Raw genomic sequence first — 26,246 nt, 5'->3', positions numbered from 1 at the left:
TTTTTTTTTTTTTTTTTACACAGGGCCCCCTAATAAGAGAGGGCCTTAAGATTTGGTATAAATTAAGGCTTTAATGGTGCATATTACCAAACAAATGTGCAATTAATTAAATTAGCTTTGGGGCCTGGGACCCCGAGGGATCTGCCCACTTTGCCCGGTTGGTAATCCAGCTTTGAGACCCGAAAAATCAAATGTTACTGAAGCTTCCACAGATATTTAGCAGGGTAAAATCTTGAAAATCAAGTTCACCTCAATGCGTATGTGAGTGCTCCATTTTGCAAGTTGAGATGTCTTATGAGTGGCCTTTAAAGAGTAACTTGACACCCCCTGAAAATCTTGTTTTTGCTGACTCTTAGTGGTTTCACTTCTCACCTTGCTTCAGTGATGTACAGGTGTACTCCAGGACACTGTGACATCACTGTTGGGTGTGGTTACAGGTGCAACTAAGCACACGAAACAGGCTTGAAAGTTTCAGCCTGAAAGGGCCGTAAAACAGTGTTATAGGAATGCTAAATTGGTGGAGTACTTTTAAGTTACTTGTTTAAGGTGGGGTATGTGATTCTGGAGACAAATACCATGATACAGAGCAAACAACAACACAGCAAGTACTGGAACTAACGTTAGCTAGGTCGGGGGTTAAACTGTCCCTACAGTAGCTGCTGTGAAGCTAACAGCCAGAGAGGACGAGACGTTTCCCAGAGCCAGCACAGCAGCTCCAGACAGCGATACACACAACTCTCCTGCTACTATAGCTAACATCACAACAACAGCACATCTTGGCAAACTAGAAAGTCAGCTGAATGTCTGTGGGCAAGTCATTTAATGTTACCTGACACACAAATCATGGCTGCAATAGTGCTGTGTGGTTTGTTTCCCATTCACAGAGCCAGGGCTGTGTACAACCAGCGCACACACTGAACGGACAGCTAGCGGGCCGTGAGGAGATGTTCGCTGAATTTGACAAAAAGACGTGTATTGGATTAGAATCTCATACCTGACCTTTAAATAATATAATGTTAAAATGACAGGTAAAATCATTTTGTAACTACAATAAAGTGGTCCCCAATGGCCCAACTTTTTCTGGTTTGTTATTGGGGCGCATATGTATATACCTTTAGTATTACAGATAAATTTGAATCTCAACAGTTGAGAATTGCAGTTGTTGCGAGTGAATTGTGAGCGCTGTGAAGATAAGCTTCATCCCTATAGGTGTAGCTTTGAGATTAATATCCATTCCTGACCTGAAGTGGCTCCTGAAACCTAACTTAAGGAAAAAAAAAAAAGAACAAAAACAAAAAAAAACAAGAATAAAACAAATCTTTTATAAAACATATTTGTAGAATGCAAAAAAAAAAGTACTAAACATATACTGTATATTTTTCTTTAAGCGTCTCTCTTTCGAAATCATGGCACCTGTCTTAAACAAACCCAGAGTCCCACTGAAGCTTTTTGAGTTTCAGAGAAGTCATGGGTACACACAGATCAACATTGCACAAATCATTGATATTTGGCAGCTGTGGGATGAAACACAGTTTTTCATGTCCACATGAGGACCTCTGTGAATGTCCTACAAGGGGGGAGGGATTTTTTTCAGGGGTTTCTTGAAATGTGTGTACCATGACTTCTACACTGGAAGGAAGCATTTTATTTATTATTATTATTATTATTATTAATACTGTCACAGACTTTAGGGTACAGTTGGCCGACAGACTGCAAGAAGCGATGAGGTAGCATATGACTTGTATTTTCCCTAGTGACACTATCACTGATAAAACCTTTAGAGAATTTTTATTATATTTTTTTTAAAAGCTTGTCACAGTATCCAATATACTAGATACCAAATTTCAACATCATGTTGATGTTCAAATATGACACAAACACAGGTTCTATCACTCTTGGGCTCTGTTTACACTTGGCATTTAAAACTCAATCTGTATCCAATCATTGGCCTTGCATTTACACCTGGAATTCATTCTGAGGTCTCATTATTTTCGTTTTTCAGGTAAGATATCCAGGCTCAGATCACATAACTCCAGGTGTAGACGGTTTTTTCCATTCTGACATCACAAGTGATAAATGCACTATAACAACGTAACATCACTTCATGACTTGGCCATACATTCAGAGATGTGTTAGTATGCAAGTATATGTTACATGTATGTTATGGTGAGGGTTGGTCACATGATGGGAGGAGGGGGGGTTTGTTTTGTCGGGCTCAGCAAAGTGCACCAGTTTAGTGCTTTCACCAGGGCTTCATTGTTGCCCAGGCAAACCTTTGCACCAATCCATGTTTGCGATCAAGTGTAGAAAGTGCTGCGACGCATCCCTAAAGACAGAGACCACAGTCTGACTCCAGTCATTAGCAGATTGTGAGAATTCTTCAGAATGATCTGAACGACTGGTGCTTCCTGCTCAGAGCAGCAGGAGGGAGCAGAGAGCAGGTGTAGTGCTGGCTGATGGAAGACGAGGTGCCATCACTGGAGGACACAGTATTTCTTGTAGTCGGACTCAAAGTCTTCATCCATGCTACTGGTGTCGGCCATCTTCTTGCCATCGATCTTTGGCAGGAACTGAGAATAGTCGACTCCCTGCTGCTCGTAGAAGAGGATATAAGCCGAGTCGGTGTCGATCTCCTCAGAGTGCACTTCCTAGAGGACATTTTATTAAAAACACAGAGGTGATGTGAATGATCTCGTTAAGGAAGATGTCGATGAACCTGTTATGTTGTTACAATAGCTGAGACAAACAAACAACGCTGTAAAACAATGCAAGTGGATTTAAGATGTGTGCTGGTGTGCATCCACCGCTAGATGCTGCCAAAGTCAAGAACTTCCAAATACTGCACATAATGGCTTTTATTTTGAACAGTTTATATAGATTTGTTTTCATTTTGACATTTTTATTCTGTCAATCAGTGTAAAACAAAAATCACTTTAACAATATATGCAGTTTGCAATAATGGTGGCAGATTTACCACAGTGGGTCCTTGACTTCAGACTTCTCATTTTTAGGCGACGGGTGATTTTGTCGGCTGTAATGCCTACTGGCGCTGACAGATTTGATCAGCTGTCGTGACCTTGCTAATTAGCGTTAGCTTGGTGAGTTGGTTGGAAAGTCTGCCTCCAGCTGTCTCATATAAAATCCGAACCCTGCAAAAGGATCTTAAATATGCATTTGATAGCTAAATACGTGACATTGCGGTAACTTAGTGCTGTGTACTGATGCAAAACTAAAGATCCCAAACAGAAAAATCAGCTCGGTCATCAATTGATGATTCATGCAGAAGACATGGTAATAAAGTAGCAGCATTGTTCTTGTAATGCAGGGTAGAGCTAAAAAAAAAGTAATAATACACTGTATTAAAATAACACCTTTCAGATGTTTACTACATAATAAGTTTGCTGTGAAGGTAACACTATTGCTCCTGTATTTCTGGGTTAGGGTTAGAGAGACAACCCAACTCATCAGATACCAAGTATTGGTCCTATTAGAGCCCTATGCACACCACTAAAGTCTGTTGAAAAGGCTTAGCAGGCCCTGCCATGCCTAGTTGCGGTTGCTATGTCAGTTACTCTGATTCAGTGCAATTGAGAAATGCTAAAGTCCAAAAGGGATACTTTTTACAGGCACTGTGTATGGATGTGATACTATGTTTGGCCAGTAATCCATGGTAATAATCGAAATACAGTGTTGAAAGGTATGCTGTTAAATGTGGAAACAGAATATGAAGTGTCCTAGTGTCTTACCTTACAGCTGCTGTCATTGTAACAGTACCATTTCTCATTGGGGTTTTTGGCATATGTCACATAGTGGCCTCCTCCCATGATTCCTGAATGGCACTGACGAGATAAAGCAGGAAAATATTTTAGACTTGTTTCAAAGCAGAAAAAAGCCTATTGAGAGAGCCTATTAAGACTACTTGTGTGACTTTGATGTGTGGTACTTACTGATATTGCATAGAGGTTGTAGATGGCGTCCAGACACATGTTGTCTCTGTGCTGTAGCAGTGAGCTGTCAGGGTCCATGCTCATCTCTGTGCTGCAGTCTGAGCTCATCCCATTGCTGTCACCGTTCACCAGGACCACGTCGCAGTGGCTGCTGGATGCCTCAGTACCGCACGTTGACTCTGACGCTATTGCCTCTGACGCGACTGCCTCTCCTGATCCAGGAAGGCCCGATACCACGGCCCCTGCTGTGCTCCCCTCTGTGTCTGCCTGTGGTGCACCGTCCTGTGGCTCAGCCTCAGGATTAGCAGCTCCATCCAGGTTCTCCTTGCTGTTGGAGAGGCGGTGTCTGCTGCCCAGCTGGGGCAGGCGTAGCCGGGCTGGCCTGCGGCCTCCGCTGCCAGTCCTTGGGCTGCCGGAGGGGCTGCTGGTCCGGCTGAGAGAAGGAGCAGACTTCCTGCTAGAGGCAGGGGAGGCTGTTGGGAAACCACAGGTTAAATACACTTCCTCTGCAGCTGGGCCATTAGCTGCTCTGCTCGTTTATACTTCAGTCTATTTTGTTTCACATGCCGTCGTGCTCTCAATCGTCAAAAACATAACGAAAAAGAGAAAATGCATACTCTCTTTAAAAATGTGAGCAAGCTGTCGGTGCACGAGTGGCTTGCAACAACTAAATATCAGGCTTAATCAACATGTGCTACCTTTGGGAAGGTTGCAGAAGCCAGCGGGGGCAGAGATGGAGGACAGGTTGTCTTCTCCGATCCTCAGCAGATCCTCGCTCTCACTGCGGGAGTGGAGGCAGTGCTGCTCCAGGTCTCTGGGAGCCAGGAAGGCGCTGGGGTCAAAATTCTCCCGCGGGAACTTGACAATCTTCTGGGACTTTATCCAGCGACCGTTCACAAACTGGAAGCGCTTCAGGTGGACAATCTGAAGAAGAGAACACATATCACACACACTGTGTTGGCCTTTAACAGACTATTTTCAATGCAAACAGTAAATACTACTGAAAACCACATGGAGAGATCTACTCAAAGAACCTATCTCTATGAGGACAGAGCTCAGGTCTGACACAGAGTGTGCCACTGACCAGAATGGGCGGCAGCCTCCAGAGGTCCAGCTTCTTAGTGGCCAGCCGGTGCGTCTTGCACTTGGAGCAGTAGTAGAGCTCGTCCTCACCCAGCTCTTCCTCGCTGGTGAAGGCCTTCAGACAGCTGTCCAAGCTGATGGGCTCAGCCTGGGCCCGACGGGACTGCTCCACACTGCAGTGCTCCTCCACAATCTGCAGGGAGACCACGATGGTGAGGACACTGAACGGGGTGAGGATGCATTCACACTATTCTGCTTTGTCTAGTGTCTTTTGGTAAAGCCAAGGGATTTCTGAAGTACAACATCTGAACGTTTGTCTTTTTTGGCACCTAACCACATTTGTAGTTTTCTAAATCAATAGGGTATTTTATGGAGTTTCTGCTAATTATCTGACAGTTGTATGTCAGCACTGGGAAATACCCACAGTGACATGTACCACAATGCTTAGAGCAGGAATCTTTACTTACGTACACAAACCAGCTGAAGTAACATTGCAACTTTAATGACAGAGCTTACAGGTCCCTGGATCCTGAAGCCTTTAATGCATCTCACTCTGTAGCTGATTGAACTGAGCATTAAGCAGCTCACTGGTAACTCTGTGTGGTCCAACTCAGATCTACAGCAGTTTCCTTTTAGCAGATTTATTTAGCTCACTTAGCTTTTATCTCAAAACCTACACAATAATACAAGCACCAAGTGAACCACAGTGATAAAGTCATAAACTTGAAAAGTGTGGAAAAGAAATCAGCCTAAATGTCAGCAGGACGCAGGGCAGTGGGACAGCAGCAGGCCTCGCTCTGAGCAATCTGCAGTGAAAGGCTCACTTTTACTTCTTCCATATTGACAGACATCATCTCATTTATAGGCTCAAATATTTTCCAAGTGTTTTTTTTTTTGCCTAGAATTATCATTACAGTACAAGGGACATAAAACTAAAAATGTTGCAGGTGACAATTACTGTATATCCTCAAAAGGCAGTTATTGTCAGAGACAATATTAATTATAATTACAAAGAGGGAAAGAAAAACTGTGCCAAGTAAGATACCATTTTAAGGATGTAACCATAGTTAGTAAAATTGAGAGGATGTATAAAAAAGAGAAGAAGACAGCAAACACACAAAATTTTGTATTTAATTTTTCATAGAAATTCCTCTACTGCTCAACATTTAACTTTGCTTGGGGTAACTTTATCTGGTGCTCCCAGCCTGGGAGAGAGAGAGTGTGTGTGTGTGTGTGTGTGTGTGTGTGTGTGTGTTTACCCTCTCCTGGGAGGTCTGGTAGCGGAGGTGCAGGGCGGTGGGGTCCCAGTCCACAGCTATATAAGCATTTCCTACAGAGGCTCTGTCCTCTGTACACTCTATTGTACAGCCTCGACAGAACCTGGAAACACACAGACACACACAGGTACGGCTGCAGTACATACACAGGTTCAAGCTACTTGGAAACTAGGAAGCCAGAAAGTATTACCATTCAGAGTTAAAAAAACAACAACAAATCACTCTAAATCTTTGGTCTTGGTTTGTTCATTTGCTTCCAAGGTCCATTTGATCATTCTGATCAATTTTTGTGCAAAGACAAGGGTTTTATTGGCTTTTCTGTTTATCGAACAGTTTCTGCTCATGACAAACATCAAGTATTGCATTTAATATTTTTATATATATCTATCATAAATGTTTACATTACATACATGCTCTAAACAAATCAAATACAATAATCTTATATCAAAATCTAGACAATGTCTGATACATTTCTCCCTACTTTGTGACACGTGAGTGTATAGGATATACATGATATATGTCTTACCTGTACCAGGGACACCAAGCACACGAGTTGCCATCCTTACCCACAACCCGTAAAGTGAAGGGGTACTGGTAGCCCATACTGTCATCACTGCAGGTTAAAAGAAGAAAAAACATTATTCAAGAATCAAGTTCCTCATGCACACTCTCGGGGTGGATATCATCATTTAAAACAGGTTGCTTCTGTTTGTTGTAAAACTATTTCATTGTTTTATTCTTGCAATGGGGCACTTCTGGCCGTTGGTTGAACCCAGAGTAATTACGCTCAGCAAAGTAGCTGAAATGGATCAGGCTTTAGATAGCTGATACTGATCGGCCCTGATCCTGATTGTGCGGATCAGCTCAGGCCATTCCTCATCATCTTCACCTGATTATGTAACACTAAGAAGTACTAAGATCATGTACTTAAGTAAAAGTAGCAATACCATAGTGTAAAAATACTCTGTTACAAGTAAAAGCAATGCATTCAAATGTTTACTTAAGTAGAAGTACAAAAGTATTGGCATCAAAATATACTTAAAGTACCAAGAGTAAAACTACTGATTATGCAGAATGGCCCATTTCAGAATAATATATATATTATATTAGATTATAATTATTGATGCGCTAATGTTTCCATCACTTTACTGTTGAGGCTGATAAAGTTGGAGCTAATTTCAACTACTTTATATACTTTATCTGCTGGGTAGTTTGTGAATTTCCCTCCGGGGATCAATCAAGTTATCTTAATCTATAATATTACAACATAATTTATTTTATTAATCTGAATCTGCAAAGTCACTAGTAACTAAAGTTCAAATAAATAAATGTAGTGGAGTAGAAGTATAAAGTAGCAGAAAATGGAAATACTCAAGTAAAGTACCTCAAAATTGTACTTAAGTACAGTACTCGAGTAAATGTATTTAGTTACTTTCCACCACTGACTAAGTAACAGAATCTGTTGTGTCTCTGTCAACTGTTCAAAAAAGCAAAATGAAAAAATTATCTTCATAAGAACACTGACATTTTGGGAAATGTGTGTTTGTCAGATGAGAAGCTCCTGGTAAGTTCAGTACAAAGATACTAGCATAGCATTGTGATGTGTTTAGCCTAGCTTAGCAGAAAGACTGGAAGCAGGGGGAAACTGCTAACTTACATGTAGCTCTGTCAAAAGCGAAGAAAATACACACAAAAAAATGTTGGGTGAAAGGAAAAGACGGTCAGCCTACCAGTCCTGAGCATGGTTGCTGGCTTCCTGTGGGGGCAGAGGGCTGGCCAGTCGGGACACTTGGATCCAGACGGCATCGTACAGATCCTTCTTACTGGTGTGGACAGTGCAGGGAACTATGAGTGGCATGCCAAACAGACTGGGTCGGTTCTTCTGAGATGACAGGAAGTACAGCTCTGTACGCATCTACAGGGGCGACACAAACGTGTAGGTTATATCAACAGCTGGGACACAGGCATTTTTTAGCACCTAGAGAGCAACTGCAGCAAAGTGTTAGAGGTTCCGTGATAAATAATACAGTACTTTTAATGGTATTCATTAATTCAACTGTAAAATTACTGACAGTATTTTTTATTTTGCAAATATTGTACTGCAAAATACAGCACGCTGCATTTGTACAGAGTTCTCACCATTTTTCTGTGCATGGCAATGATGTATCCAATGAAGGGGCTCTCCTGCACCGGTGTGATGTGTCCGTTGGCTATCCCGTTGGCCAGGGGAGTGTCTGGGTTGCAGGGCACCATGGTGCTGGGCCCACCGTTGGGGATGAGGACGGGCTTATTGCCCAGGTTCCCATTAGCAGCTGAGCCATTGGATACTGGGGTAATGTCTAATGAAGGGAAGGAGCGAGGAAATGAGAAAATGGATGTAGCCCTCCCAACCAACTTGCTCACTTATATAAAGTGAAATATCACTGAAAAGCATGGGAGGAGCTATGGAGGGATGTACCAATTATATGTTTGTTATCTGGGTTCTCACTAGGGTCACTAGGAGGCCCTCAGGTAGCCACAGGGATGCCAAATTGTAGCTATACTGCATAATGAACACAATCTCCCATGCAGCAAAACATTTGCTCTTGAGCCCCGACTCCTACACACGTGATTGGACCAATAATAGGCCAAACCCCGGACATTTGCTGTACATGATCCTTACTGCTCAATGTGTCTCTCCATGTTGTTATCACATGATCATCATGAACTACATGGCGTATTATTTTTAACCCTTTATACTACTGCATTTAACTGACCAGTACATACAAGCAGGGTTAGAAACACAATGGGAACAACTACTTAGTTTCTCTCATTGTAAATACATATACCTCAAGTTGAAAACACACAATATGTTTAAATGACTTATACAAATGAAATTATATTTTCAGGGGCACTACATGGACAACTGTGGATTCAGAGAGATCCGTGCTGATAAGAGTGCAAAGACGTGTGGGTGAACAGGCTCACCTGTCAGTGTGGGTGAGCTCAGAGACGTAGGTGAACCTGGCACCGGGATCTCAAACGCACACAGGAAGCCGTTAACAGACAGGCGGACCTTCTGGTTGTCCTGAGGAAAGTTCTAAAAACAAAGGATTTGGACATCAGACTGTAGCACTTCACTGTACAATAACAGACAGCACTGCATGTGTAATGGAGCAACTGGCATTATGCAGTTATGAAGGTTAAAACCCGCTGTTGTGAAAAGCGCCTTTCACACACTGAAATCAGAAAAAAAGTAGTAGTGCACCTTTTCTTTGGTTAGGATCTGAGCTGCCAAAGTTACTGTATTTGTACTGGGTTAAATTCCTCATCAGTGACACTCAAAAGTAATGCACTCGTGTGTGGTGGTTTCTGATTGATTAGCTTTACGTTACAATATCATAACATTTTCAGGACTAAGCTGGATTGCTGGTCAGTAAAATGCATGATTTATTTTATTTTTTTTACAGAACTCAAAGCCATAAGACGACTTCAACACAGATTTATCCCCCAGTTGCCATTAGCACATCTGGATAAGCCTGGGGTGTCAAACTACCAGTCCGGGGCCTCATCTGGACCGCAAGACAATCTCATAAGGCCCCCCACATGTCTACAAGTGATTGTTACACCTGGCTGCAAATGATTTTTTCCCCCAGTGTGACTTTTCTGCAGTCTTCAGTAATGATTTTATAGCAAGGCTACAAAATCAAAGTATGAAAACTGGCTCTTTATTTCATATGACATTCAGCAAAAAAATGAACTTCACTTCAGCTGTGAACAACAACGCTCTGATTTACTGCGGAGCACCTGGCACCATAATGTCTCTTTCTAACAGAAAAGCTGACATGGAGACAACTGATTGTTTTTACGGAGTTTAATGTGACTGCTTCCTGTCTCATCTGCAAGCAGAAAGCTTCCCTTTTCTAGGAATATAATCTCAAACTGCATTATTCTTCTAAACATACACAGCAGTGTGGTAGGTATGAGGGAAAGAAGAGGGAAAGACTAGTTGCTCAGCTTCTCAGTGTACATGCTGTAGTTGAAATGTATCCTTTATGGGAGCCAATAACCTAGACAGTGGCCTCTAGGTAGTTTGAGTTTCAGTGCCCTGATATAAACCTATCAACATATTTGTCACAGTAAGAGTATAACGGTATCTAAAGTATTCCATCACTTCAAGGAATACAATGTATTTTTGTATTTATGTACAATATATTTTACTCTTAACAGGACTTTAGAAGTATCACTGCAGTAGAAGAGAAGAAGTTAGTTCTTTTTTGCCAGACATGAGTGTGTGAAGAGATCACACTGTACACCCCGTCAGATTCCCTTTACTATGTCTTAAGGCAGCCATTCTGTATAAGTAATTAACACATATTAAGAATGGGTTAGAATGCACCTGAAACTAAGGTAAACTGCAATGACCAAAAAGGTAACATTAGCTGCAGTGAAGGACTGATGTTAAAGGCTGAAGGAAACTGAGACTACAGAAGCTGCCCCTTAAACAAAGGCACTGAAGCAAAAATAGAAAGGACGTGCTTTTCTGCAGAGCAACAGCAATTAGATTAGTGATATTCAGACTGATCCTGCTCCTGTTCTAGCCAACAAACCTGCAGTGACTGAAGCCCAGACACAAATGTTATTCTGTGTTTAAGAGCATAAACTTTTAGCTTCATTTTGTCTTGTCACTGTTAACTGGAAACCGTGGAAATAATCCTCGTTATAAGTGTCAGCACTGTGGTAAAGTCAATTAAACAAAAGTGAAATATAAATATATCGTTTTTTTTATTTTCAACATAAATGTTAACTTTACTCTGAGTTTGCCAGCTAAAGCGCATCCCCTTTTAAAGAGCCATGCACCCAAATTACAAAAAACATGTTCTGTACCTCTAGTGGCATCTAGCCATGCAGACAGATATCAGTCCCAATGTTGCTCATTTAGTGTTTTTTTCTTCTTGATTTGGCAATATTCAAAACGTTTTTAGAGCCTAGTGACACATCTAGTGACTTTGTGGGTAGACAAAGATACTCTACCTTTAGTAGAGCTGCCAGTATTTCTCAGTTAATGTGCACTCACTACTCACTGACTGTGTTTAGTGAGTGTTCACTGTGTTCTTTCTTTGTTATGTAATGGCATAACACATATAATAAGCACGGTGTCATCAGTCTTTAAAATTTCTGCGTCATCCTAATACATTGTAGATACATGGAATTTTGTTTGTGGTGCTGGAGGTAATAAATGTGTTCTTTTTGCGTAATTTGAGTACTGAGCCTTTAATTTGATATCTGTGTTGCAGAGCACCAAGAATGACGTTGCCTCTTGCCCTCTGTGTTACCGGCTACACTTTGTGTAAGACGAGGCCTGCGGTGTGACCAGCGGAACAGTCTCGGTACCTTGATGTTGGAGGTGTGGACCTCAGTCAGGAGGATCTGCTCAGGCTTCAGACTGCACAGTTCACTCAGCTGTTTCTTCAGCCCTGTGTACTTCTCATCCATATTCAACCTCAGGCCGTAGCGCACAGGTGTAGAGCCATCCAGTTTAATGACTACAAACACACCACAACATTACACCTGATTCAGGTTTCGTTGTTTAAAAAAGGAATTCATTTTGAGAATCTTTTCTCCAGCCTCCTCACCAGTGATCTCCAGATGCATGGAGCTGTCCATGGGCAGGGGCAGAGACAGGAAGTTGAAAGGGTCGAAGCGAGCGCTGATGTGTCCGCAGGTCTTACACTTCACCTGGGACTTGAGCTGACCGTGGAAAAGATCCACCACGATGGAGCGGTTCCTACGCAGGTGGTTCTCCCACGCCTTTATGGTGGAGGAGCATGGACACACACACACACACACACACACACACACACACACACAAACACACAGATTGGTGAGATCACACGCCACTAATCCTGCAAATCCCTCCCCTCAGGACATACAGAAAACAAACAGAACATCAATACAGCAACATTACCAAGTTAAAGGAGAGCTTAGCTGATGGACTGACTGCTACTGACTGCTCTCTTCTCCTCGTCCTTTGACTCTCAGAATGGACGTGGATGTGACAGCTCATTACCTCCTCCAAGGAGGGGGGCTCAGTTCTCAGTTGATACTGTACCATAAAGGGTTCAGAAAGGCCTGATGCTCAAGTCATAACTGGACTCTTTGGCTTTTACATTATGTCATTATCAGTCTTGCAACTGAATTGATCAAAATTTAGAAAATGTTACACATTGCTTGTTATTATATTTAAGTCAAATGGACAACCTGTTAATTTTTACGTTATGAAATTTAAACGAACAATAAAATGAATATCCATGAATCTGATATTGACTCCATCATGCACCCTCCACTCCACTGTGATTCATTGCAGTAGTAGTTTGGTGGGTAAAAGGTAGAATTACAGTTTAGAAGGGAACACAATGCCTATAATCTATAATCTATAACATAATTTTCTATGAGCCATGGGATACTACATGAACGCAGCATTTTCTACCAAAGTTTGAACAATGTTGGTTATTTAACATGAGAAAGTTTCTCTATTCATGTTTTGACTGTGCTATTTTTACTGGTTTGAAGTGGGCGGGTTCAGTTGGGAGAAAGTAATGTAATGTACTTCTGTGCACCAATTAGGATTTAGCCACATTTGAAAACAAACACACCCACACGGTCCCGATGAGGCAGATTACTGAGTTTCTGGGTGTTAAACTCTTCAGAAATAATAACTAGGATGTTCTTTTTTCAAACTTTCACTTTGATTGTTATTTAGTCATGAATATTATTTTAATATGTGCTTGTTATAGCATATATTTGGCCACTTGGGGGCAGCAGAAACAAGGTGTGAACACAACACTGATATAACATTGAGGTTGATATAGTGAACTTGTTAGCAAACAGTTGCTTATTCACATATCCAGCAGTTACTGAGAAACAGTTCACTCTCCTTTAGCTCTGTTTTTGGTCCCTACCAACTCTTTTTTTGTTTAAGAATATATTTATTACATTTTTCATATACAACACTGAACAAAACAGCTCAGACATGACATGACGAATAAAATGAGTAAGTAAGAATAAGAAATAAAAATAGTGGGCATTATATCCATCCCCAACCCTGAGCACCCCCTACAACAGAGAAAGGCAACATCAAATAAATAAATATGTAGTATGGAAGATGACAGCGTAGGTCCAATATGTTCTAAGTAAGGGTCCCAAACTTTATATAAAGCGTCCACCTCAACCAACTCCTGAGGGAAATATCTGGCTCTCTAGCTGCTAAATGCTCCACTGTGTTCACCAGCTAGCCGCTAACTGTGTCTGTCTGCTGTTTGCTGCTGAGCAGGTAGTGCACAGCTGCCTGCTGCTGCTTAAATCGACTCTATGAGAGTGATGAGAGTGAACCAAAACAGTAAAGTTGTGGTCGGACAGCTAAACAATGAGCTGAAACTCTATAAATTGAAACTATAAAGCTCTGTAAAGCCGAGGGGAGCTGCAGATTCAGCTGATCAACCTCTACAGGTTCTTCACTACGAGCGACCCTTTTCACATTGTCACATTGTTTTCTTGTTGTAATTTGATACGTTTGTCATTGTAGCTACCTGCTGTGAAAGAAACTGTTAACCATAGGAATCACAATTGTGAAGAGCAAATATTAATGTGCACTTTGAATATAGTGTGGACGAAGTCGGCTTGCATTTTAGTGTGGACGGAGAAAACAGGGCTTTAAGAAAATGATGATGTAAGCCTGGTCAGTCAAGATAACTGACTGTGTGGCAGTAAAATTAAGGCGAGCTGATCACACACTAATGGTGTTGTATTCAACCCGTATTTATGTTTATTTATTATTATGACTATGCAATCATGACATAGTGATTTGACCAATGTCACAGCACAGCAGTGAAGTAATTATTGTTTGCCTGCTAAATCGGTATCACCTATGACTCATAAACAAGTCACTATTTCATGCATATCTGACAACAGAAACAGAAAAATATATAAGTAAGTAACTGCATTGTAAGTTCTGCTGTGATCACAGAGAGCAGGAGGGGACAGAATGGTGGTTTAATCAGCTGAGACTCAGCAGTATAATTTTTACCACCATATACTAATTAAAGACTATATGAGGTCAATATATCTGTGAGACAATAAATGAAGTATTACTTGTGCAGCTGCTGGGATTTCTAACTATCACAACTCACTCAAGTTTCAATTACCAATTAATGTCGTTTTGAACTGCTCGGTGACAGAGCATGGCACTACAAACAGCTGAAACATTTCAGCTAGAGTGGCTCAAATGTTAAAATGGCAAATAGTCATCCAAACAATGGAAGTGACAGTCTATGTAGTTACAATGCCTTAGATTACAACAACAAAAGTTTACAGGAGTCAATATTGCTTAATGCTCTTTAAGTGGAAGCAGCAAAAGCTGATCAGCAATAAATGAGCTCCTCCATAGCTTTATCCTAGACCAGGAGTTTTCAGAGTCTGACACTGTGGGCACCTCCTCAGACAGAACTGAGACAGCATGTTGATGGGACACTCTGAGCCTTAGTACTGCCATAAATATTGATAATGCAACATGAAGAAATTAATTATTAATATTAATGGATTTTGTAACCCCTAATATTATTATTTGTCTTCAATTTGGGGGATAAGCACTAAGTTCACATAATTTGGGCTCTTTGGGGGATGTGAACAGGAAGTATAATGTTGCCATGGAGTCAGTTAGTTAGCTGTGGGCTACAACTTTAACTTTTTGCCTATATTTGTATGTTGTTGTTATTATTATTGTTAATGTTACGTTTAGCCAAATTGGCACCATTAAAAGTATGCCACATTAGCTAGCAGCAGTTCCTGTTGCAATGTACTCATGGATGTACAGACAACTATCACTGGATTACTTTGATACTGAAGAAAACCTAAAAACATGATGATTCTTAGGCAAGTTCTTGAGTTATGAGGAGCATCTTTTTTTCAAGCAGAATTATGGACAGAAGGAGTACAACTTTTGACGCACCCCGCCTTCATATCTCCCTCAGTTTGAACAGATATATAGTATTCATTTAATTTGTACATAACAGTATTTGATCAGCAGTGTGATCTCTGACCTCAGAGGCCACCTCCCAGTCCGGCCGGCCATCGCTGTCCTTCAGCTCCACGTAGGGTTTCTCATGGACTCGGTTTAGATCCTCATGGAGACCGTCCAGCAGGAAGGCTAGCAGCTCCTGGGAGTCCTGCTGCTGGAAGCCATTAAAGCGCGGGGCGTACTTGGCTATTGTCCACTGGAGAAGAAGTAATGATGTCATAAACTGTACTTCTATACAACTTTTAAAAGCATTTTTAAAGGCACTTTGTAAAAGTGCGCCCGTAGCATAAACACAAACACAGTGATTCAGCTCCCAGAAAGGTGAAGAGCTATGGATAAAAAACATGACAAACTTCAAACTTGACCAGACCCATAAACCACTACGTAAGGAAAGCTACTGCACACTGACAACTTTATAACAGATGCTACGCTAAAGCTTAGCAGCTCCTCAGTTTGCATGGCAGACACACAAACGTCTGAAACATTTCATGTGTAAGACAGTGATGGAACTGCTTACTCTGAGCTTGAGCGGAGCCAGGTTCTTCTGTGTCCCGCTCCACAGCTCCATCACCAGGTCACCATAACACTTGGCCATGTGACCTCGCATCCCGATGGGGTTGGTTCTGTAAATGCACCAACACAGGCCAGTTAAAATTATAAGGTTCAGAATAATGGTGGCCGGATTTATTCCAAAGTGGTACACTTGAATGGCACCTGTTGAGCTCATATAGGTGTCTCCCTGAGATGAAGTAGTCTGTGAGAGGCTTGGTGTTGCTCACACACTGGATACTGGAGTTCATGAAGCAGGTGTTGCCAAGGTTACTGAGGCCAGTTGCTCCTTTCTCTGTAGGAACTGGGATGGAAAACAAGGACATACTTATTTATTTAAGATTTAAAGCAATGCTTAACTGAAGGAAAAACACTAAATGAGCATAACAAGGCTTTTTTTACTGACCGGCACTAATGACCTTAATAGGTCTGCAAATCTCTGCAAAAAAAGAATCTGCAAAAGATTATTTTGTTTTACCAAAACATTAGGCACATAACCATTTATTTCCAGTGGATCATTCATAGGTGATCACTCCCTGCATCCACTTTGAAAAAGGTCATCTAGCATTCAGTGGCAAACACCTGCTCTAAAATATTTGAGAAAAATATAAAAAGTGAAAAAGGGGACACACGGGGATGATTTTTAAATTCTGAACAAACATGGAGGAAAATAACACATAACATACACCATATATGGTATTTCAAGGTGTTAGTGGGCAGCATATCAGCACTGCTGAGTGCTGTACTGTATCGGTAAGGTCAGAAACAGAGGTGTGACTGTATCAAGTAGCCCTGTGTGCACAAAAGACTCTCTGTCTCCCTCTCCCTGTCACTCTGGCCCTGACTACTATCACTGCAAATACTTTCCCCCAGGACACATTTAAATCACTACATTTTTATTCATTGACAATCATTCAATGAATGATTGCCATTTGCCTCCCACTATAGCCGATGCCAGACTAAAACTACCAATCTGCCTGTGTACAGATGCACAACACGCTCGTCCAGTGTCTTCCAGCTTACCTTTGTGTCTGTCCATCTTACTACTGTTGGCAATGAAAGACATTTCCTCGGGCCAGCTCATGTCTTTGTTCCTGACTGTGGAGGACGAGAAAGAGATTTTTGTGATTAAACCATTTCGCCCCCACTTACATGTGCCATTATTCAGAATGGCCAGTTTTCAATGAAAATATATGTCGGTTGGAGCACTATTATGACTTCGAAGAGAGATTTGTTAATTCTTAAAAAGGGAAGGTATTTCACACCTTCAATAACTAGCTGCTGCTCATCCTGGATCTTCAGGCTTTCCAGTGTGTGATCTTCATCGTCCAGGAGGGTGAGGTAGTTCTGCAGGACAGAGAGGAGAAAACATGCCGAAACTGGGGGTAGTTCATCCAACTGCTTTATAACTTTATTTATTATTATTACCTTATTTGATTTTATTATTACTAAAAAATTATGACTGTTGTTCTTTCTCCTGCATCAGTTCATTTTAAAAGTACCACTGGATATGTTGCTTTAACCTGCTAGGGGGCCTATAAAAAGAAGGTAGATTCTACCTGGCCCTAGGTTTGCTGTGTGATAATATGATATCATGTAAGCACAAAACTGAAATTATGAAGGTCTTAGATCTACATTTTGACACACGGACCCTTTTCAAGATAGGGCCTCAAGATGTGAGACCCCCCCCCTTAAGGCCCCCCAGCTGATATTGTGACTTGGTAGTACATATTCCCAAATAAATTTTCAATTAAATTAGAACAAAACAGTCGACATACAATATATATGCTATGCTTTTGGAGCCCCTGGAGTTTGTCCGTTTCGGCCGAGTGACATCTATTTATTTATTGCCAACACGCTGGCCTTTAAGTGGAAACAGAAGCATGTTAGAAGCATGTTCACTGAAGAGGTAAATTGAAACTGTCACAATTTTATACTGAATTTGGGAACGGGCAAAAGCTATTGTAATGATGTGCATTGTAATAACATAGTAATAACAGTTTGAGTCGCACAGACAAGTAACTACAGCAGGGGTTGGCGTCGGGGTGGAGGGGGGAGTAACGTTAGAAGAAAACATTAGGAGAAAAAGCGTGAGTTTGTTCATTCATTTAGTCTATAATAGAGACATGAAAGCAGACAGAAATTCTGTGTTGAGAAAAGCGAACTGGGTTAGCTACCGTAGCTAACGTGGCAGACTGAATAGCATAGTGAAAGCAAGGCTCATAGGGAACCAATCTAAACGCGGATGTTGTCATTATTCTATAGCCATTACGCTGTGCAATCATTTCATAATGATGAGTTAAAGCAAAAAAGTTGTCTATTTCCACTAAATCGTGAAGAGTGATGCAGATATTTTTGGACTCCAGTTGCCACTGATTGATCTTTAAATCTGTAGCCTTTTATGACCAGTATTATTATGATTCTCGCATAAAATGTATTCATTGTAGCTGGACATGTGTCAAACAGCATTTAGACCCTAGGCTGGATTATCAACTGAGTAAAGCAGGCAACTGTCCCTGAGCCCCTGATCTCCAGATGCCCCAAAAGCCCCAGCTTCACAGCTTGTAAATCAGTTTTAGGTCATCTGATTAATAACACATTTGTTTGGGAATTTGCACCACAAAAGTACATTATCAACTGGGTCCTACACAGGGACCCTGTGTCAAAATCTAGTTTTTACACCTTAATTATCTCTATTGTGCTCACATTGTTCACATTTCAAAATAAAGTTGTGACATACAGGAATCCTGGGGCCTTGTTGTAGTTGTGGTGGTGGTCCCTGGACCCCCATAACACCTTAATCTGACCATATTTAGATACAAACCTTTCTTTTGCTCACACTCTTGAAAAGTTTAAATCAATTTAGAAAATGAATAGAAAATAAAAAATGTATAACTAGATGAAAACATTATGAAGTTTTTCATAATTATGTAGTGTTGTAGTGAGCCTCCTGCAAACATTATCCACTTCCTCCATCCTTATGAAGTATTGTGTCATATACTGGCTGACCAATATCTGATATATCATAAAAGCCAACTGTATAAAAGTAATGGGGGCTCTTGTGACAGCTCTGCGGCCCACCTCACTGTTGTAGAGCCAGAGTCTCATGTCCTCCTCCTTGATGCGTAGTCTCTGGGACAGGTAGAGGTGGATGTCCTTGATGGTGCCCATGCGGCTGAAGCAGCCTGTGTAAGCCAACACCCTCTTCAGAGGAGCGTTGGGGGATGGCACGCTACCTGCTAAGGTGCACAAAGAGGACAGAAACATTCACTAACTGACCCAAACACACACTTTTTCTTAGCTGGAAGGACTTCAACTGTGTTTTAAAACTCAACTGAAATTTCTTCTTTCGGCTTATGCACAAGCTCACAGATACAAACAACTGATCAGTACCAACAACAGCATTCTGGTGACCGAGGATTAGTTGTAAGGAAGCAGCAAGAAAGGGCTTTTTTGTCAAGCAGCGCAGACTTGATTGGTCAATCAACTTAGTAGATTTAGTGGACTCAGATTGGATTAGATCAAATACAAACCAATCACTATTAGTCCTGTTAAATAAATTTAAAATCTTCACTTAACTGCATTTGATTTCAAAATGAATGATAAAACTAGTGAATTAAATCTCTGATTTTAAATGTTATTTTTTTCTATCGACACAGTTTTGCTATTCAATTAGAAATGAACCGTCCTCTACACTTGTTCGAGTGCTCTACTATTGCCTCAGGCTGTCAGGAAGACATTATGCGGAATATGATGCATAACTAGATCCATTTTAGATTATTTGGCCACATGCAGGAGAGAGGCTCTTAATGGCCAGCAATGACAAGCCGCTGCTCAGACAGAGTATGAGTCATGATGGAAGCCAAACCTCCACTGGGGACTCAGGTCTGCGCTGTGGCCTGAAACCTGATATGCTGACTTGATTTGGACCAGCGCTCTCATGCTGAGCGCTGATGCCATCCTCAACCTGATTACACTGGAGCAACTGTGTACACTTTATGCTCTGTCATCTACTTTCTTTTTGCAGTGAGGCATTTTCAGTTTCTACCGTTATATCAAAGGGATAATAAACACTGGAGTGAAATCCAGCTTCAATTATTGTGTGAGTGAGTGGGTCTATATATAGGATTTCCATTGTGAGTACACTGGACCTGAATTGACTGAAGTGGAAGTGACTGAAATATAATGCCTTGATTTGGTACAGCTTGCAGTCATCAACCTACATAAAACAAAGTGACAGGAAAGGAAACCTCATTTACACCTGGTATTCAAATATTCTGGGTGTCTGCACTTGCTAAATTGATACCAACTATTGCATGTGTCATATCTATCTGCATTCTGTTGCCATAATTGCATGTCATTTTTGGTGAAGAGGTGGCAGTGATTACTGACACAGCAGGTGATGTTACTGTACAGCCAGGGGTTGAATTAACTGAGAATCTTCCATCATTAAACACATTTTAAAAGCATTGACATGTATTTCCAAATGTCATCTGTCACTTGGCTGGATACAAGCAGACTGACTTATGACCAACAGCACAGGTTTTGGGGAAGGCAGACGAAGGCCAAACAGACAAAAGGTATTCAAACTAGCCAGCTTGAACATGGAACTGAACAAGCATTCACAAGCTTTGGCAACTCTGCAATCATATAAGAGACCTAACACACTGACAGGTTGGTTCTGACCTAAAACCACGGTGGCTGAGAGAGCTAAGAAAACACATCCAAATAAAGAAAACATATAGAAAACAATTTGGAAGAGAAGTGTGGAATAAAAGCTTTCGGGCGACACTTTAAACTGTTACGACTGTATTTGTTGTCCCATATAATTGTAGATATTGACTGTCGACTCAGAGTTAGCCTTTTACTTTTTAATTAATTACTAGCATGTTCATCATTTTAAGTGTCCACAGAAAGGTCTACTGTGTTGTAACTCAGTTCTGTTGTTTTGTTTTGCAGCCTTTCTGTATTTTCTGTATATGCAGCATTTCTTTATGCCAAGTATGTGTGGTCAGATTGGTAAATGTGTTTCTTAATTTGCTTATTTTAGTCATTTACAGTGTTTTCTTCTAAATGTGATGTATGTGCTGTCAAAAGGGTGAAAATCTTTTCTTTATTTTCTTGTGTTTTCTCTCCCATATAAAATGCGACCATAAAAGTACAAGTAATACAAATAGATACAATTCAATTGTATATTAATAGCCATCTTTGCTAATCTGTTTTATTTAATTTTAAAGGGGGCATGTTGTCACATTCGCCTTAAGCATGTTCTAATGCACACATAATGCCACACCTGAAATTGACGGGGTGTTATCAGCTAGAGAGAAGGCGTTGGAACTACTAAAACACTCAGTCCACTCGCGGTTGTACAGTGGTGTTCCAGGTTATACTCTGAGTACAGACACAGACTACAGAGAGCACACAAACGCAACAACAGCCAAGTTTAATTTTGGCCTGCCATCAAGTTACTCACATAATTAACATTAATTAGCGACAGCTGATATGACCTGCCGCCAGCATGTTTGTAATCAGTAAGAGTGATGGCTAGTGCCGGCTAAAAATGGGAAACTGTTTTGTACACTGCTCTTTGCTAATGCTAATTAACGTCAGAGTTCAGTGAATCCGTGTATTTTGCCAACTTCAGTGTCAGAACTGAGTCACTCACCGGTGCACCCAAATACGTTTCACATTCACACACTAATTTTCACTTGCATATGCATCTCAATGCTCGCACTGTGGAGACCAGCAGTGATAAAGGAGAGCAGTGCTGCAACACTAGGAGGCTGAAGCGGACAAAACACAGCAAAGAAAGGATCAGATTTGGGCTGATACAGATCCATCTATCGGGGGGGCCAATAAAACATTACATTAGTAAAGCTTCCTGTTCTACATCTCTCTGGAGGACAAGTGACATAAATGGTGACTATTATATAATAGCTATTACATATATAAGGGTTGATATATTTTGGTACATTGATTAGACAGCACTGTCACTCTGAACTTCATGGAACCTTATCCTTGCAGTAGAAGGCAGAGGCCATGCTGATCATATTTTTACACACAGGGATGGCATTTCTTCCTGTTGTGATGACATTCCTGCTCATGGAAACAATGTTTATACTGGCTGTGACATTTCCACCTGTGGCAACGGGATGTTGACTTGCAGCTTCTCACGGTAATGCATTTTAAACCAGGTGTATATGGGGCCAGTTAGTGGACTTTCATTTCGTTTGCTTTTCTCAATTATGGTGATTTCTTTTCCTGAATTTCTTTTTCGTGTGTTGTCATTTTTTGACAGGTCAGAAAGTTCTGAGTGGAGAAACAGAGCAGGATTAGACTGAGACACATTTGGTCAGTTTTCAGGTGTTAAAAAAACAAAACGAGTGATTTTACAAAGCACAAATCCGAATGGGGGAGTACAGACTTTCCTGACATTATCATCATGTACCAGACTGTTTCAAACACTTTTTGTTATGATTCAGTATAGTAATAATACAGAGGAGTGTAGAGTACTAGAACAAGTGTCGTCAAAAGTAATATTTGAATGGCAAGGTCTGTGAAGATTGAAAAGGTTTGACTTATGCAACTTTTAGAGTAATCAGCAGACTTTCCCCTTCATGGGCCATTAGTTCATTCCACTGCCCACTCCATAGCACTGCCAGGAGTGGATCAGTCCACTTTAAGAGGATTAAAAAGGGGGGTGCGGGGTAGCTCAATGAAGCATTTGTCGACGGCTTGCTCTGGTCTTGCTGCAGGCTTACGTTACCTCTTGGTGGGGGCAAATATGGCGGGGACATTCGCAGGCTGGTCATACCCATATTAACCCAGATGTTGGACTGGGGGGTGCGTGTGGCCGGCTGCTGACGAAGGAACAGGAGGTAGCGGGGGAAGAGCTCCAGCTCTGCTTGGCCTGTCTTGCTCTCCAGGATAACCTGGCAGGGGTGGAAGGGAAAGTTTCAAGTCTCTGCAAGTTGAGTTTTATACTTTTCATGAATGGAAACCACTGAGTGCATTGATCAGTCTGGACACCTCTGACTAGGGTTTGTCTTTAAGGTTGCTTTCACTCCTGTAGTTTAGTTTACTTGGTCCACACCAAACAAAAAAATGATACATTATTGCCTTTTAGTTAAGGTCTGTTACATGTTCACACAGACTTTATACAAATGAACCAAAAGCTGAAAGCTTGGACTCATACGGACTGTCGGGTAACTCCATTGCATTTGGTGACTGTGATCCTGCATCATCAGTTGCTGTGTGGACACTTCATTTCTCTCTCTTGTACATGAGGAACTACTAAAGTACATGTAGGACACACACCTTAGGGGAAATACCCACACTCTCATGACAACGTGCATGTGTTACCATGGTTACCTTGACAGTTCCCACAATCCATGTGCTGATCATGCTCCAGAGTTTAGTGCGTGAGACTGAGACCCACCTTTTCAAGCAGACTCTGTGCCGTTGTTAAGTCTGCACCAGAGTCCGAATGACAGACTTCACACTAGCAAACACGAACCAAAACAAACCAGCTCTGGTTTGAACCTCACTAAACAGTTCAGGGGTGAAAGCACCTGTGAAGGGTATCCGAACAAGAGCGTAGTGGTCATATTTAGACAATTTTTGTGACATGACTAGACTTGAGCAGTGTGTCTTGGTTAGGTGGCCCTTCCATCTCCATAGCTCATACTGAGCTCTACTGTGGACAATAATGCAGGGGTAATTACAGATACTGGCATCTGACTATGAGCAGATTCAAACCACTGCATTTAGCCCAAATTCATATTAAGGGTCCAAAGCATCCATAAGAGAGTCATTTACGCTGTCAGAATCATTTTTATTGAGATTTTAAGACAAAAACAATATGTAGTGTTTTCATCTTACGGTTAATCAGAACTGTTCGGACAAGTCCAATTAAAGTCTCAAGTCAATCGAGACCAAGTCCAAGTCGAGTTTCAAGTCTTTAAAAGTAAACTGCAAGTCAGTTGCAAGACTTTGAGGTCTCTGAATGCTGACCAAGGATAATTCCTGTTTATTATAACTTTTTTTGGAGGTTTGGCCATCGTTTTTGTCAGCTAAGCTTGTACTCAACAAGTTAATTGCTGACATCTGGTAACAAGGACACATCACTACAATGTTTTCCAAATAAGTTTAAGTCTGACCTTTCAGGTCCCTGAATGCTGACCATTACAATGGAACATTTTCCTTTCAATACTGTATTATTTGTGTTTTTTACATAGCTAACACCAATGCATAGGCCTTTTAATTAATTATTCAAGGTATGTGGCATTGCAAGGCATGCCTGTTACTTTTTTAAAGGGCTTTACCAGGTCAAAAACAGGTCAGGACTTAAAATTTGAGTTTTAATTTAATAGTTTTATCCATCATTCCAATTGGTAAAAACGTCAAGATAATTACATAGAAATGGGAGCATGGCATCACTAAAAACGAGTTTGACAGGTCAACAAACACAAGCAGTCAGACAATCAGACAGGTTGTAAATAAACCTCCATGTTAGTCAAACTTATTTAGAGGAGAAAACTAAGGCGAACGGTAACATTATAACTCAACCCATTTGTTGTAAACATTAATCTCAATCTCAAGACTGACTTCCTGGTTCAACTCCAACTTACTGTACTTACTATACTGTGGCTGTGCACACACACTTTTCCTGTGCAATGAGGGATTTGTACTGATTTCACTTTCTGTTTTAGTTCCAAATAAAGTCGTTTAGATAATCTTGATAAACTGCTGGCGTCTAATTAAACCTGTCTGATCGCTGGCCGCTTGTGTTTCCCTGTTGGATTTTGTTTGAAAATTCTTTAAAAATAAGCTGTAATAAACCGGAATTATCCTTTAAGTCGGACTTGTTCAAGTCTCAAGTCTACAGCTCTGCTGAATATTCTGTGATGTTAATACCTCCTGCATCACAGTGATCGTGAGGTTCATTAGCTGTTGAGTGGGTGTGCTGGATTCACTCACCGGTCGCGGCAGGCTGAGATTGGCACCGTACCAGTGGTAGAGCGCCCGCCATACCGGCTCTGGCACCGTCTCAAAGTCTCTACCAGGTGCCAGCTGCAAGGAGCGCTTCAGCCTGCCACCCTCCATGGTTAGCGTAGGGGCCTGCAGGGGCACAGCACAGACACCAACATTTAAATACATGCACAAAAGACACTATTCTGCCTACTTGAATTACAGATAATAGACAGACACAGTATCCTAATGCTATGCACAGGCTGGCAGCCTGCTATCATGTCTACAGCAAAATGTAGGGATAAGACAAAGGAAAAAAGAAGCACCATCTGGTCCCTGACAGCCTTTGCCTGCAGAGGAGGAGTGCCTCCTAATTGGGAATCTCAGATCATTTCTTCTGTCAAACCAAAGAAGAAGCTGGCAAAAATATTCTCCTAACACACTGTTGTCTTATTTTAGATGTGCTAAAGATTGCAAATGCTGTAAAGAAGAACAAGCTATGAAATTTGCATTTATTGTCTTTCAAAAGGTCTGGATCACATCTGTCTTTTAAATGCAGCTGACTGCTGTGAACTGTCCTCAGCTTGGTTCAGAAAGCAAATCCAGGGGGAATGTACTGATACTTGAGTCTTCTCTGAGACTAAGTAGCTTCACTGTTCTCATATGTCAAACATATGCCAAAGCAAAGCTGTGAACATGATGTATGATCCATGCTACATGATCAGCTCCTGACTGTGGGATGTGGCTTTTCTGATGTAACCACCAGGTTGTCATGATTGGAACTGAAACAATTTTTGGGCCACAAATAATTACACAAACTGCTCCAAACACAACACAAAACGATTCTTTTTTACAGACTGAACAGGTGCAGGCTGAAGCTGCAGCTTATAACACCCCTCTCTTACAATTTGTAATATGTCTGCTGTTAAAAAGTCACATTAAAAAAAAAACATGCTGATGCCAAAATGCTATTTTTGATTATACATTTTTATCTGTTCATCAAATTATTTTTAAACTTTTTTTTAGATTCACAAATCGTGCTACACATCATGAGCTCCTCACAAGTGTTCCATAAATATGTCCCTTTAACTGAACTACAATGTTTTTTTTTACATTAACCCTTTATTTCTTAAACATGCATTACTCTCAAATCATATTAGCTTTCTCTAATTTTAAAGCCCCGTTTTGGGAAATACACTTATTTAAAACCTTTACCACTCTAATGTCTGTGTGTTAAGTATAAAGCTAGAGTCAGGACATGGCTATCTTAGCTTAGCTTAGCCTGGCTCTGTCCAAAGTTAAAAACCTACCAACACCTACCAACAACCCTAAAGCTGTCTTATTTAATGTACAGTACCTTAGGTT

General features: G+C 41.0%; 1 protein-coding gene across 14 annotated transcripts in view; it reads right to left on the bottom strand.

Moving 5' to 3' along the window:
* Window positions 1-26,246, bottom strand: part of usp32 (ubiquitin specific peptidase 32) — a 79,314-nt gene that overhangs the window by 1,914 nt on the left and 51,154 nt on the right. For 4 of the 14 annotated variants that reach the window (XM_044202495.1, XM_044202496.1, XM_044202500.1 and 1 more), the window contains 21 exons: window positions 24,891-25,031; window positions 22,678-22,843; window positions 18,993-19,150; window positions 17,177-17,258; window positions 16,935-17,009; window positions 16,318-16,365; window positions 16,077-16,215; window positions 15,880-15,985; window positions 15,385-15,558; window positions 11,923-12,097; window positions 11,681-11,832; window positions 9,275-9,386; window positions 8,447-8,646; window positions 8,038-8,222; window positions 6,834-6,920; window positions 6,290-6,410; window positions 5,032-5,223; window positions 4,646-4,871; window positions 3,948-4,420; window positions 3,747-3,839; window positions 1-2,648 (listed from right to left, as the gene is read on the bottom strand). The exon at window positions 1-2,648 is cut by the window's left edge and continues 1,914 nt beyond it. In XM_044202495.1, the coding sequence (XP_044058430.1) occupies window positions 2,475-2,648; window positions 3,747-3,839; window positions 3,948-4,420; window positions 4,646-4,871; window positions 5,032-5,223; window positions 6,290-6,410; window positions 6,834-6,920; window positions 8,038-8,222; window positions 8,447-8,646; window positions 9,275-9,386; window positions 11,681-11,832; window positions 11,923-12,097; window positions 15,385-15,558; window positions 15,880-15,985; window positions 16,077-16,215; window positions 16,318-16,365; window positions 16,935-17,009; window positions 17,177-17,258; window positions 18,993-19,150; window positions 22,678-22,843; window positions 24,891-25,031 (3,279 nt within the window). In that variant the 3' untranslated portion in view covers window positions 1-2,474. The remainder of the gene's footprint in view (window positions 2,649-3,746; window positions 3,840-3,947; window positions 4,421-4,645; window positions 4,872-5,031; window positions 5,224-6,289; window positions 6,411-6,833; window positions 6,921-8,037; window positions 8,223-8,446; window positions 8,647-9,274; window positions 9,387-11,680; window positions 11,833-11,922; window positions 12,098-15,384; window positions 15,559-15,879; window positions 15,986-16,076; window positions 16,216-16,317; window positions 16,366-16,934; window positions 17,010-17,176; window positions 17,259-18,992; window positions 19,151-22,677; window positions 22,844-24,890; window positions 25,032-26,246) is intronic. The other 10 variants (XM_044202507.1, XM_044202509.1, XM_044202504.1 and 7 more) reach the window with 8 other exon arrangements.

This window comes from Siniperca chuatsi, linkage group LG7, assembly GCF_020085105.1.
Source record: "Siniperca chuatsi isolate FFG_IHB_CAS linkage group LG7, ASM2008510v1, whole genome shotgun sequence".
Classification (NCBI taxonomy): Eukaryota; Metazoa; Chordata; class Actinopteri; order Centrarchiformes; family Sinipercidae; genus Siniperca; species Siniperca chuatsi.
Note: the sequence above shows the minus strand (reverse complement) of the source record. Positions and strands in the feature narration are given on the sequence as shown.